At 42.3% G+C, this 12,295-nt stretch overlaps 1 protein-coding gene across 1 annotated transcript in view; it reads right to left on the bottom strand.

Moving 5' to 3' along the window:
• TRPM7 (transient receptor potential cation channel subfamily M member 7) overlaps positions 1-4,669 on the bottom strand; it is a 52,556-nt gene extending 47,887 nt beyond the window's left edge. Inside the window, exon 1 of the mRNA XM_056500152.1 lies at positions 4,331-4,669. Coding sequence (XP_056356127.1) covers positions 4,331-4,333 — 3 coding nt within the window. The 5' untranslated portion in view covers positions 4,334-4,669. The remainder of the gene's footprint in view (positions 1-4,330) is intronic.
• Between the last annotated feature and the right edge of the window lie 7,626 nt (positions 4,670-12,295).

Genomic DNA, 12,295 nt, shown 5'->3' with positions numbered 1-12,295 from the left:
ATACAGCAAAGTACTAACTTAATTACTGAATCAGCCTATAAAATTCTGATTTTGCAGCTGTAAAAAAATCAACAGATATGCTGTCACACAAATCTTATTCCATCCTCCTTGAGCTGAGAACAAATGAAACAAAGATGGGTTGACATACATTAACTCAGCAATTGCACATTTGCAATACACACAGAGTGCTCAAACATTTCAGAAAATGTGACAACAAAATGCATGAACCAGCTCATGTTAGAATGAGTTTGTACAAATCTCCACGAAAAAAACTTATACTGCCCTTAATTATATAAAGATTAAATAAACTGTAACTGTGATGCAACTCTTAGAATTTTTTTTAAGAAATACAGAAATTCCCATAATTAAGATTCAATCTAAGCCTACCATTTCAGTAGCACTCGAACTTTGCTTTAGTTAAGGGGCAAAAAATGCATAACTTGCAAGCTTTAATATGCTGTCAGTTTCATACCATATTTTAAGTTCTCCTTAGCAATCAACCACATTTATCTTACAGACTAAACCTGCAACATCCTTACACCATATGCTGTCAAACCACCTGCCACAGTTAAATATTCTGTCTTTTCATAAAGCAGCTTTCCAGAACTACCAGCACCACTATTAGCAATACAGTTATTTCACACTCTGTATTCCCCATATGTTCAGGACACTTTTCACCCAATTTTTCTGAAGGAAAAAAAAATGTCATATACAGTTTCTCTTTTGGTTTTTTTTTTTTTATATTTCATTATACCACCAGAAGTTTTCTGGTCTTTCCTCTTACAGGAGTAAGAACTGTCCTCTGCTCACCTAACAGCAATTAGACAATCTACATGGTCCCTTCTGTGCAAAAATTATGATGGCTGGGGAGAAAAAACTAACTCAGGTTGTTTTGTAGGTCCAGCACACCTGGCAGTTAAAGAAAGTGGCTCATACTCTACATGCTAAGCAAAATGTAGGTAAAGGCTGAAAAACTCACCACTCCTTAAGAAACCCAGCACTCCTTCCATCAGTGGAACAGCTGTGATGGAGATTGCTCTTGCAAACCCCACTGCTGCTCAGGGCTGTGATCCCACCCAGTTAAGATGCAGCTGGTCAGCTGCTTAATGACTGGCTGCCACCAAAAAGACAAATCACCTCCTGCACATCCTCCCTCTCCTCCTGCACAGCAGCAGGGATGCCCAGATAATCCTTTGCTGAGCCAGGATGGGGAGCAAAGCTGGCCAACACTAAGGTTTTGGGGGTTTACTTTTTCTGTTCTTTTGTTAGATCAGTCTTTTGTTACTTAAAACACAAAAACACCTATAATTTAAGCTTAAGAAAAGCCAAGCTTCCCATAATAAAAATAACAGAAACCAAGGATTAGGTAGATCACTTTCAGTACTGGCTGTATCACGATATATGACACCTTCACCTCTACATTCTTATTATGTGAACAAAAGCAAAGGGATTAAATAAAAGACAATAATAAGACTGCAGAGACTACAGTAGAGGAGAAAGAGGGCTTCAGGCCAGGGAATACAAAGAAAGTGTGCAACAAAAGTTCAAGTTCTACCATAGGTCAAGTGGACTATTCTTTGTAGAACCAATGAAGCACACAGACTCATTTGTCAGGGGCAACAGCTATTTGTCAGTATCAGAGGTAAAAAGTGACATAGCTTTAATAATTGTGCAAGTATCTTATTCAAATACACACAGAGAAAGAGATTATTCAGTAATTTATCTGATGAAAAGTCAGCTGCTGAAATTTCAATCACTGAAGGTAAAATGCACCTAGACAGAATTACTCACAGACTCAAGAAACATCACCTCAAAACCAAAACTTCACTTCTGAAAAACACACACGTTGATTTTACTATCAGTCTGCCATTTTAAAAAGTGGGAAAAAGAAACAGAACTAATGTTGCTTGTTCCAGGAAATAAACAGGACATGTAAATATCACAGTCAACAGAGACACAGCTGAAAGAAATTTGGAATTCCAAAAGAAATAAACATTAACTAAAAAAAAGACAAAGACATGTTTTTCAGGTTAAATATTTTGGAATGAGAAGTATAATTTCATATTGTCTTGGTATTTCAAATCTTTACAATATAGAAATCCATTCTCAAGTCTTTCAAGACTGCAAAATTCTATCAAGCATCTCTCTTCACAAGGATTTTTGACAAGATCTCTTAGAGACTTATTTGCAACATTACTGGTGTCAAAGTACAAACCAATATAGCCAAACTCTATTGTATCAGAGTCAGTTATTTAAGTTCAAAAAAATATTGTTCTTTTTAGAAAATGCTCATCTGTCATGACTGTCCACGAGGACTGTATGGATAACAGAAATGCACCTCATGGATGAGCCATGAAAGAGAAGCACGAAAAATTTGGGTGTTGGTCCAAAGTTTCCAAGAAAGGGAAGCACAGCAAGTGGCAAAGATAACGATGAGAAAAAGAGAGGACTTTGGATGCTGCAGTCTATCACCATCAGAGCAGAGAAAGCTGGGCTGATGCAGTAAGACAAAATGGTAATGCAGCAAGACTAGTTAGGCAGAGCCTCAAGGGACAAGAAAATAAATGAAAGTTTAAAACACAATGGAGTAACTCTCTCCAAGATAATCCACGTGGGGAGATAGATGATCTGATACAGATAGTGTGAGATAACTGTCAAATGCAAGGTGATGTTTCAAGGTGCCTTTGTATGACAAGTGAACATTACCCTTCCACTGCTGAGCTCAAGCAAGCAAAAAAAGTATCAAAGTACAACATCAGGAAACTAAGGTACAAACAGTCCAAACTCAGCCAAAACAGCTCCACATGCACAAAGGTTTTCCCCCTCCTGCCTTGAAATAGCAAAGACAAGAATGGCCTCATACCAGAAGGTATGAAGGATGATCTAGCAGACACTTATCTCACCCACACAGACACATTTAAAAAAAAAGACTGAACAGCCGGAATTGCCACATTGAACAACTCACTCCTTAGAATAATTCCTGATTTAATGTTGGGCATCGTCCAGCAATTATTCAAAGTTTCTAAATAGTCATGGAGCAGTAGGGAAATTTTTAGCAAAATGAGCTTGCATAAAATGCCCTACATTCAACTCAACCAAAACACCTGTTTAACAGAGGTTTCAAAATATTCGGTAAACACACAGCAAATATAAAACACTGCAAACACACTACATTGCCAGAAAGGCTGCTGAGTCTGAAATTCACAGAACAATGACGGTTAAAACCAATCCATACATTTCTAGGCTACGACAGCACCAAAAAACCCCACCAGAGCTAAACTAAAAAAATGAAATAAATTTTAAAAAACCAAATCCCCCACTCCTCAAAACTAAACCCAACAACAAACCACTCCAGCTGAGAAGAGCAAGCACCATGCAAGTGTTTTAAGTCGGAATGGAAGATTGCATTTTCAGCTTCTTCCTAGAGGAGTGCTGGATTTGCAGTTTCTAGAAAAACACAGCCCACATTTCCACACAGTTCAACAGATATACTCAGAAATGGATGATTCATGGGCACGAATCCCTGTGGTTTTTAAGAAAACATAGTGAAATAAAACACCTTTATTTAAAATGAAACAAAGCATCTTACTAGAAGTTCAAGCAGTCTGTAGAAATCCATATATTTAGACCACCCACTTATATTTTCAAAATTACTTGAAAGCACTTGATGCGATAAGTCACTCTAAATTCTTTAAATATTAAGGAATAAACTCATAGGGATGAAGAATCGTTTAACAGCCAGCAGACACTCATACAGCCCTAAGTGCATACATACTCCTTATTCATAACACGTTGAAACTGCAAAAATCAAATAGGTGTAAAGATGGGGAGGGAAGGGCTGCCGCAGCCCAGGGAAGCACAGCGTGGTTCTGGACCAGAGCACCATGCCGGCCGGCGGCAGCACGGCCGCACGAACGGGGAGCTCGCGTTCCTCAGCGGCGCCTCCGCCGCGGGACCGGCGCTGCTCGGGCTGCCCGGGCACGGCGCGAGGAGGGCGGCGGCGGGAGCCTCGCCCGGCGGCGCGGGGCAACCCCGGAGCAGCTCCGGGAGCGCCGGGCCCGCGGAGCCCGAGCGTCCCCTCCGGCGCGGCGGGGCCCGTCCGTGCCGCCGGCGGGCGGGCAGCGCGGCAGCGGGAGGCGGCCCCGGCGGCTCGGGATGGCCGGGACCCGCGGCAGCCGGCTGGGACAGATCTGATCCGGCGGCTCGGGGCGGCCGGGACCCGCGGCAGCCGGCTGGGACAGGTCTGATCCGGCGGCCCCATCCCTGCCCCCTCCCCGCCGGGCGCGCCCGGCCCCGCGGCCGCGGCTCCCCCTCACGCCGCGGCTCTCACCATTCTCCTCAGGGCCGGGCTGGGTCTCGGCGCCGACTCTGGTTCTCCTCTCGCCGGGCAGCTCCTGCTCGTGGTTCGGCGTCGGCGGTGGCGGGGCCTGTCTCCATCTATCGGGGCTGGGCTCGGCGGCAGCGGAGGGCTGGGTGGGGAGCGGTCGGGCGAGGACGACGCTCCGGGGACGAAGGGAGGCGCGGGACGCGGAGAACGGCGCTGGTTCGGCTCCGCACCGGGACCCAGAGCTAGCGGCGGTCTCGGCCCGGCGCCTCTTTCTCATAATTGTGCGACTCGGCCGGCGGAGGAGCCGCGGCGCTGCCGCGTCAGCGCGCACCGCCCCCGCAGGAGGAGGGGGCTGCGGGGCGGCGCTGCCCGCCCGGCTCCCCTCAGGGCGGCCGGGGAGGCTCGGCTTCTCCACACGAGCGGCGAGCCCCGAGCGGGGTCCCGAGAGCCGGGGAAGGCGTCGGTGGTTGCGGGCGAGCAGGTGGCCGTGCCGCCCTGTGCTCTGGTGAAGTGAAGGCGGAGATGTTAGAAATGGAGCTTCCCGGCAGGGAAAGCCGCCTGGCTGGGAAGGCGCGGTTCTGACAGGGGCCCCGGGAGCCGCCTCAGCCCAGGCACTTCAGAGCTCCGGGAGAGGCACCCGGCCTCCGTCCCTGATAGAGCCACGGGGCAGGGAACAGCGGCAGTTCCGATCACTTCACGCTGTTCTTGCCAGCCCTGCTCGCACATGGTGGTGCCGCCATTAGCACCGCGTCGGAGGCATCTTCAACAGCCTGAGCCAACCTGGAGGAAATTTCCTTCTGGAGGGAAGGAGGAGGATGCATTTCTTCCATTCAGCCATCTCAGTGGAGGAACCTTGTCTTCTTTTGTCTCTGTATGCAATCTGCAAGCTTGGAGAATCAGTACTACAAATGAAAAGCCTTACACAATAACTTCTAATATATATGTTATTATATAGCTTTTGCAACAACATCTGTGCTAGAGTAAACAGCATTTGTAAGGGAAGGAAGAGAGATTGGGTTTGGCTTAAATTATTTGTGTTCCTTAAATTAAAAAAAAATTAAAGACATCCTAGGAAAACCTCACATCTCTTTTTAAAGTACCATAGCCATACTAATTATATATAAACTCAATCCAAACATTCAAAGTAATTTAAAACCTTTGATTTTTCATTATCAGGCCTGATCATTTATCAGCTGTTGTGAGTTGTTTATCATCTGTCTCCTCTCCCTGCAAAATGCCATCATTAATGTTGGGCTGATCTGACGTGTGCTCCCATCTGAACCCTGGGCTTGTGCATCACAGGGTAACAGAGTCCACTCCAGTGATCACAGGTACCATCAGAATTCAAACCAAGCATTACCTTGCAGCAGCCACTTTTGCTGCCTTTTTTTTTTTCCTGTCTTTTAACAGAAGTATATATAACAAGAAACAAAACGTTCTTGCATTAACAGCCATTTAGCAGCAGGGCAAGTCCAGTTGTAAATTCTGGTGTCAGAACACCTTTGCTGCAGACAATAGGTGCAAATTTGGGAAGACTCAGCAACCAAGGTATCCAGATCTCATTAGGGTGTTGCAGGGAGTTCCTCAGCTGCAGGGGAGCTCCTAATGCTTGTTTTAAGTTAACTTCAGAAGAATTCCTGCTATCTTACATAGATATGAAAATTAGGCTTTTGGGACTCTCAATTTCCATAGAAATGGAAAATTAGGCTTTTCCAGGAAAAACTTAAACGAGTTCTGAGTACAAGATCACAGGACAAAGAGGCTCTGTTCACCCTCTTCCTGTGTAGAAGTCCCAAGCCTGCTGATCTGCCACTACTTGTTCCTGCCCAGATTCCCATGGGCTGGTTCTTGATTTAGGGAGAAGGAACAGAAAGAAAAGTGGAAGCCCAGTAGAACTTTTTGGGAAATGCTTCAATAATCTTCCAAAGTAGAGAAAATGGGAGATTTTTAGTTCTTCCATTGACACCATACAGCATTTCTGAGAAATTACCTCATTCCTTCTTCCTCGCTCCCTCTTCTTCCCTTTCTAATTAATTGATCTAAAGCTCACATCCTACACTAGATTAATGAGTCAGTTCTTCTATGATAGATCCTTCACCTCATCTCACAGCAATATTTGGGCTATCCTGACTTGATTCTCATGATTATCTTGTTGGCCTCTATGTTTCATATTTGTAAATCCAAGAGCTGGAAGAAGCAAGGAAATTAGGAAAAAGTAGCTAAAGGCCAGCCTGGGCATGAGTCTTCTCTGATACAAGCTATTAGTTTAGGAGAACATGAGTAAGGTGAGGAATTTCCATGCCTTTTTTTCCTGCTGATCATGCAAAATTGTAGAGATCATCATCAAACTGTTTGAGAGTTCAGCTGTGATAAGCTTAGTTGGAAAGAGCACATTGTTTCAGGAACAGCTTAGGATGAAAATGAAAGGAAGATGAGTCATCAACATCCTCTCTGCCTCGTGCTGTCTGGGAGAGCATAAGCCCTCAGTATTTTGGAGCAAGGACACAGCACCACAGTGAAACACTTCCCTGTGACCTGGCAGTGATGGCACATGGCCTAAGGAAGTCACCTTATATCCTTTTCCAACCTTCATCAGCCAATCAGCCCTACAGAACATGGCATGATTTAGCATTTAGTCATCCAAAAAGCTAATTCTTTTACATTGAGATGTTAAAACTTGTAAATTACTGCATTGTAGGATAAATATTTGCTACTTATCATGCTAAGTGTTACCTTTCATTCACACCAAAAGTCAACTCAAAATTCTTCTGCTATCTCCTTCCAAATCAACAGCAGTGAATCACAAGGGAATAATGAATCAGTATTTTATATCTTATGGCATTTAAGGACCTTTAACCTGAAGCAAGCTTCTGCTATCTCAGATTGAATATAACTGGCTTAAACAAAACTCCTTTTGTTATGTGATTCCATATCTCATTTTTATATCTCAAATCAAGCTATCCATCTGTCCTTGACACGTTTAGTTTATTATGTAATCATCACTAGAACTAGTAAAGTTTGTGATGTCAACCCCAATAGGTTGAAATCCCATTAAACCAACTGTAACTCAACCTCAAGGTAAGTGCTAAAGGATAAGAAATCCCTCTTAGCTCTTATCTCAATATTGCAATATCATGTAGCCAGGATGCTGCTGTTTGATTGCTCACCCTCACATGGATGAAATACTGACTCATGCATACAAAAAACCACAGCATTCCTCTTGATGAGAAACTGAGTTACCATTAAATGAAAGTGACCCGGTTTTGGCTTTGATACTATAAAAAGTTTTACCAGATATATGCTGTTATTCTGCAGTTGTACGAAGTAAGTGCTAGAGTTCAAGTAGTTAAATAAGTTGCAAATGCTAACTGATAAGGAGATCTAGTTAATGTCCCACTCGAGGCCAAACAGCTTCTCTGCAGAAAACATTTTTTTGTCCCACAGTTAAGTAATCTGTGGCAGAAAAGAGTTATTACATGTTCACTTTCCAAATTTTTGAAATGGGTGAATTCTCCCAAATGTCTTGTTTTTTTCTTTGGCCACAGATTTGTCCATTTCTGTTACCCAGGTAAATAATTTCTCCAGCTACAGCTGTAGTGGCAAGTCAGAAGTTTACATTCAGACTCCTACTCCTAAAAACTGAAGATAACTTTTTTCCACACAGAAGTTTAAAATTTGTCAGGTAAGGCAAAAAACATACAATGATACAGGTTAATGGGATCTGTAAGTCTCCTCCATTATTTGGGGAAGATTTTCTAGTGCTGATATTGCTGATTTTTTTTTGTGACAAAATTCGTCCAATACCTTTGCTAAAAAATACCAAATAATGTTACAAATACATAATTTGGCAGCAATTCAAAATATATTGTTTTGGAACGGGATGAAGGGGAAACAGCTAGGAGGAGGTGCCTTGCCATTGAAACTAGGGAAAATAAAACTTAGAAATTGAGTAACTTAACAGTTTTTAATGTTTAGTAATTTATGTTACTTCGTTGGTTTGTGGTACACCCCAGAGCCAGACATCCTCTGAAGAGGTCCCAATGTTTTAGTAATCTTTCTGCATTATATCAAGTTTCCTTAAAGGCAAAAAGTAATTAAGCTGAGCAATGTGTTAGCCTTAACAGCTTAGATGTATTCCCTCAAAAGAAGCAAGCACACAGAAATAGGTCGTAAAATCCAAGGTAAAGTCAAGATACACCAGAAGATAATGTACAAAAAGTTAATTTTGTGTCTTTAATGGCCATTAAACAAATCTCCAGTGTCTAATTTAGACTCGAATCTCACAGACAATGGATGTCTTTAAATTCAAGTTACAGAAGTGCTCAGGTATTAAAATCAATGAAATAAGATTGGCATCTCAGTGTGCCACAGCCCCAGAGAGGGAAGATGGAGGTAGCATGGCTTTGGAGATAAGGGAGCTGATCTGGTGTCATCTGAAGGCCACCAGTGCAGTTCAGCTTTTCTAACTGCATTTAGGTGTTAACTAAGGGCCAGAGCATAAGACAAAGTCTTTACAAGACTTTACAACACAGATGCAGGGAATGGCATGTGAGGCTTCTCAGTTTTTCAGTGTTTTGCTGGGATTAGCAACCCCCCACTAACACTAGGAAAGGGCTGGAGGTTGCCTTTCTGATGGCAGCACAAAGGGCCCAATGACCAAACACACCAAACTCAGAGTGCAAAACCAGTAACTCCAGTTCAGCTTTGTGCTAGGACTTGTCACATCCAAATTAGGCAACAGAGAGTGTGGGTTTTCCAGTTTTTAAATCTGCATTAAAGATATTCCATAGTAATAGGAAGGGATATCAAGATAATGAGGCAATTGAGCACATGTAATTCAGAATGTTCTTTTACATGTTCAGTGAGTGCACAAAAAGAGTTACATTACCCTACCATCATCTAAAGTAGAATGTAAGCATATCCTGTGTTTGGGAATGCTGTGTTACTTCCTGCTCAGAAAACAGTTTGAGAGCTTAGCCAACATAGGCCACAGCCTTGCACAAAACAACCAAGGGTGTGCCTCCAAACATCTCTATTTAGATGTGTAAAATCAGTAGCTGCCAGGAACTGTATGGGTGCATTTACAACATAATAGTGACCCTTTGCAAGATTTTATCAGTGCCTGTCTTTAAAAATGTAACAAAAATGACTTTATCTCAGTTTCGTTCTTTCTGAACTTTCTCCTCCCATTAACTTTTTAAAATTTCTAAAGCTTCCCTGTGAAAATTGTTTCTGCTGCAATCTTTGAGCCCACAAATTCTTGTGCTTTCATGTGCTGGCAGCTGAGCAGATGGTTAGGCAGTGAGGTGGCCTTTGCACCAAGGAGATGATCCAGGTGCAACAGAGGTGCAGCATCTCCTTCCAGGACTGTGCTGCTTGAACCAGCAAGGAAAGCAACAGCAACTGAAGGTACCTGAATTTTACCAACCAGACAGTTCACAGAGCTCTGCTTCTTGATGTTTTGAAGTTTTTTAAAAGATAATCAAAAAGTAAAATTTTAGGTGACTCTATATGGGACAGGTCTTAATTGTACATATTGGAATTCTTATGTGATAGCGACCATGACAAAAATGTCGCTTTGTCCTGCAGAAGCTTGCTTGTCCATTTCTTAGAGAAGGAGGTTCCACTGGGAATGCATTTGCTCTTGGTTCCATTGTTATTATAATGTAAATTTACTTAAATTTACTTTTGAAATCAGCTACCACAGGAATACTCATATATATATATATATATATATTTACTAAATAAATATCTGTTTGCTAACTTTCTGTAGTCAGTTGCTTTAAATCCACAAGGATGGATCAATTCTCCAGCATAAGTTTCCACTACCTTTTGAAAGAAATATTTAATTAAAAGGAGACCACTTTTGTAGCTTTCACAGGGACACATCTCAACAAAGATGGAAATTAATTAACTGAACCATTGTTGAATTTTTAAATGTACCAATCCTGTGGAATTTCCTTGTATTCCTATGTGTGTACAATACCCTACTTCAGATATTCTAGCAGCCTTTCTGCAAAATATGGGGAGAACCAGCATGAGCACTTTTCAGTCTCTGATAAAACTGCAAAACCCCCTTTTTTTTTTTTTTTTTTTTTTGTTTCCAAATCTAGGCCTGGCAGTTACACTACCATTAATGTTACCCCAGAAAGTCAGTGGGACCATAACACAGACAAGAACATGCGGAAGATCAGCTTGTTTTAAGTTCCTGTTACCAGTGGCTTGAGCTGGTGGGCATGATGGCAGTGTTTGTTTTCATGGAATGCAAAAGATTAAACCTCCTCATTCATGGTTCCATACTGGAACAGAGGAACATATTATTGTTCAAGATAATGTACAAAGTCATTTCAAATCATGCTGGTACTGCTCCAAATAGAAAAAAGGAGGAAAGAAAGGAGGTCCTATGTTTATGAGCAAGGAGAGAGATCAGAAACCAGACAGCAGAATACCCAGGAGCACAGCCCTAACAAAAAGCTGAAAGCTCTTTGATCTAAACATCTTCTTGGTTAAAAGGTCTTTGAGCTGCAAGCAAAAACCTATTCTCAGCTATCTGATGTCCTTAAGTATTCAGGGAAACAGGATCTTGCACATTCTTTATCAATAAGAGGAATTCCAGAGATACCTGAGCTTCCACCATCAACCTCTCTCAAGAACACAAAACCTTGAACTTTGATTGCTCACCACTGACAAAAAGGATAACAAGTCTGAGTTGCCCTTCTTTCCTCAAAAATTGTAGAGATAAAGCATTCACCCAGAAAATGTGCTGTATGGGCTACTTGAAAACAAAACAGTGCTTTGCTTCTGAAAACATTAGAAATCCAAAGACAACTTTTAAATATATTTCAATCTAACAGTTTAGTATAAGTAAATTATTCAAAGTAGAAAAAGAAAACCAAACACGTTGTGGTGATAAAATTTGAGTTTTTCCACAAAGAAAAAAAAATTGCAGATCATTGAAGCTGGAAAACAAGCAAAAAAACCCCAAACACCCACCTTCATAACCAGACCAGTAGAGGTGGAATGCTCCTCTGTAGGGTGCCTAGTACCACCCCTCCTGCTCAGAGCAGACTGCCAGGCCAGTGGCCACATGTATTTTGTCTGTCTCCAAGGATGGACATTCTACCACCTCTGTGTGCAACTTGTGCCAGTGCTTGACCACACTCACAGGGAAAATCTTATTTTTGTGTCTAGATGGAATTGTATTGCAAAGACTGGACTGATCTTAACTGTCAAGCATACCTTTCCGTAGAAGGAACTGCCTCTTCTACTTGCAATTTTGAGATTTACAGTTTAGCCAGTTGTCAATTGAAGCAAGTTTGCTCACTGCAGCTGTGTCTGTTCTTCTCAACTTCTCTTTTTTAAAATAAGTAAATTCAAAGAGCATTCTGGAGGGTTTTCCTCCTGTTAAGCACCCATTACTGTAACTCAAACTTACTGGAACCTCCAGTGTACAAGCAAGAGAGACTTAAAATACCTAAAAACACATTTCACATAAAGCACACTATCACAGGGCTGCAGGGATGTCTCGAGGACCACGTATCAAGTGCGCTCAAGTTCAGTGATTTTTTTTCTTTTTCCTTGCCAACACTTCCAACCCAGCCTGGGTTTCAAGCCTGAGGTTTGGCTGTTTCTTGCCCTCATGGCTAAGCACCTTCAGCTGAACCATGTCTCTGCAGCACTGTTTCCTGGCTGGCTGCAGGGAGCTTGTTTACATCAGAAGTTTGCAGATGTGAAGTTTCCAGCTCACTGTTTCTCAGGTGTACTTTCACCCAGCCTCAGCCCTAACAGCTGAACAACAAACATTTACTGAGTCAAACCAGGAAAACTGATGTAGCTCAAATCACTTCAGATCCTGCCTCTTCATCCCAGGGGAAAAAAATAGAGAAAAGCAAAGTACCAAACCCATCACACAGGTACTTACAAGCAGAATCATAACTTTGATACATGGAGAAAAACTGCAACTACATA

Source organism: Oenanthe melanoleuca, chromosome 10, assembly GCF_029582105.1.
Source record: "Oenanthe melanoleuca isolate GR-GAL-2019-014 chromosome 10, OMel1.0, whole genome shotgun sequence".
Classification (NCBI taxonomy): domain Eukaryota; kingdom Metazoa; phylum Chordata; class Aves; order Passeriformes; family Muscicapidae; genus Oenanthe; species Oenanthe melanoleuca.
The sequence above is the reverse complement of the archived record's forward strand: the minus strand, read 5'-3'. Positions and strand labels throughout refer to the sequence as shown.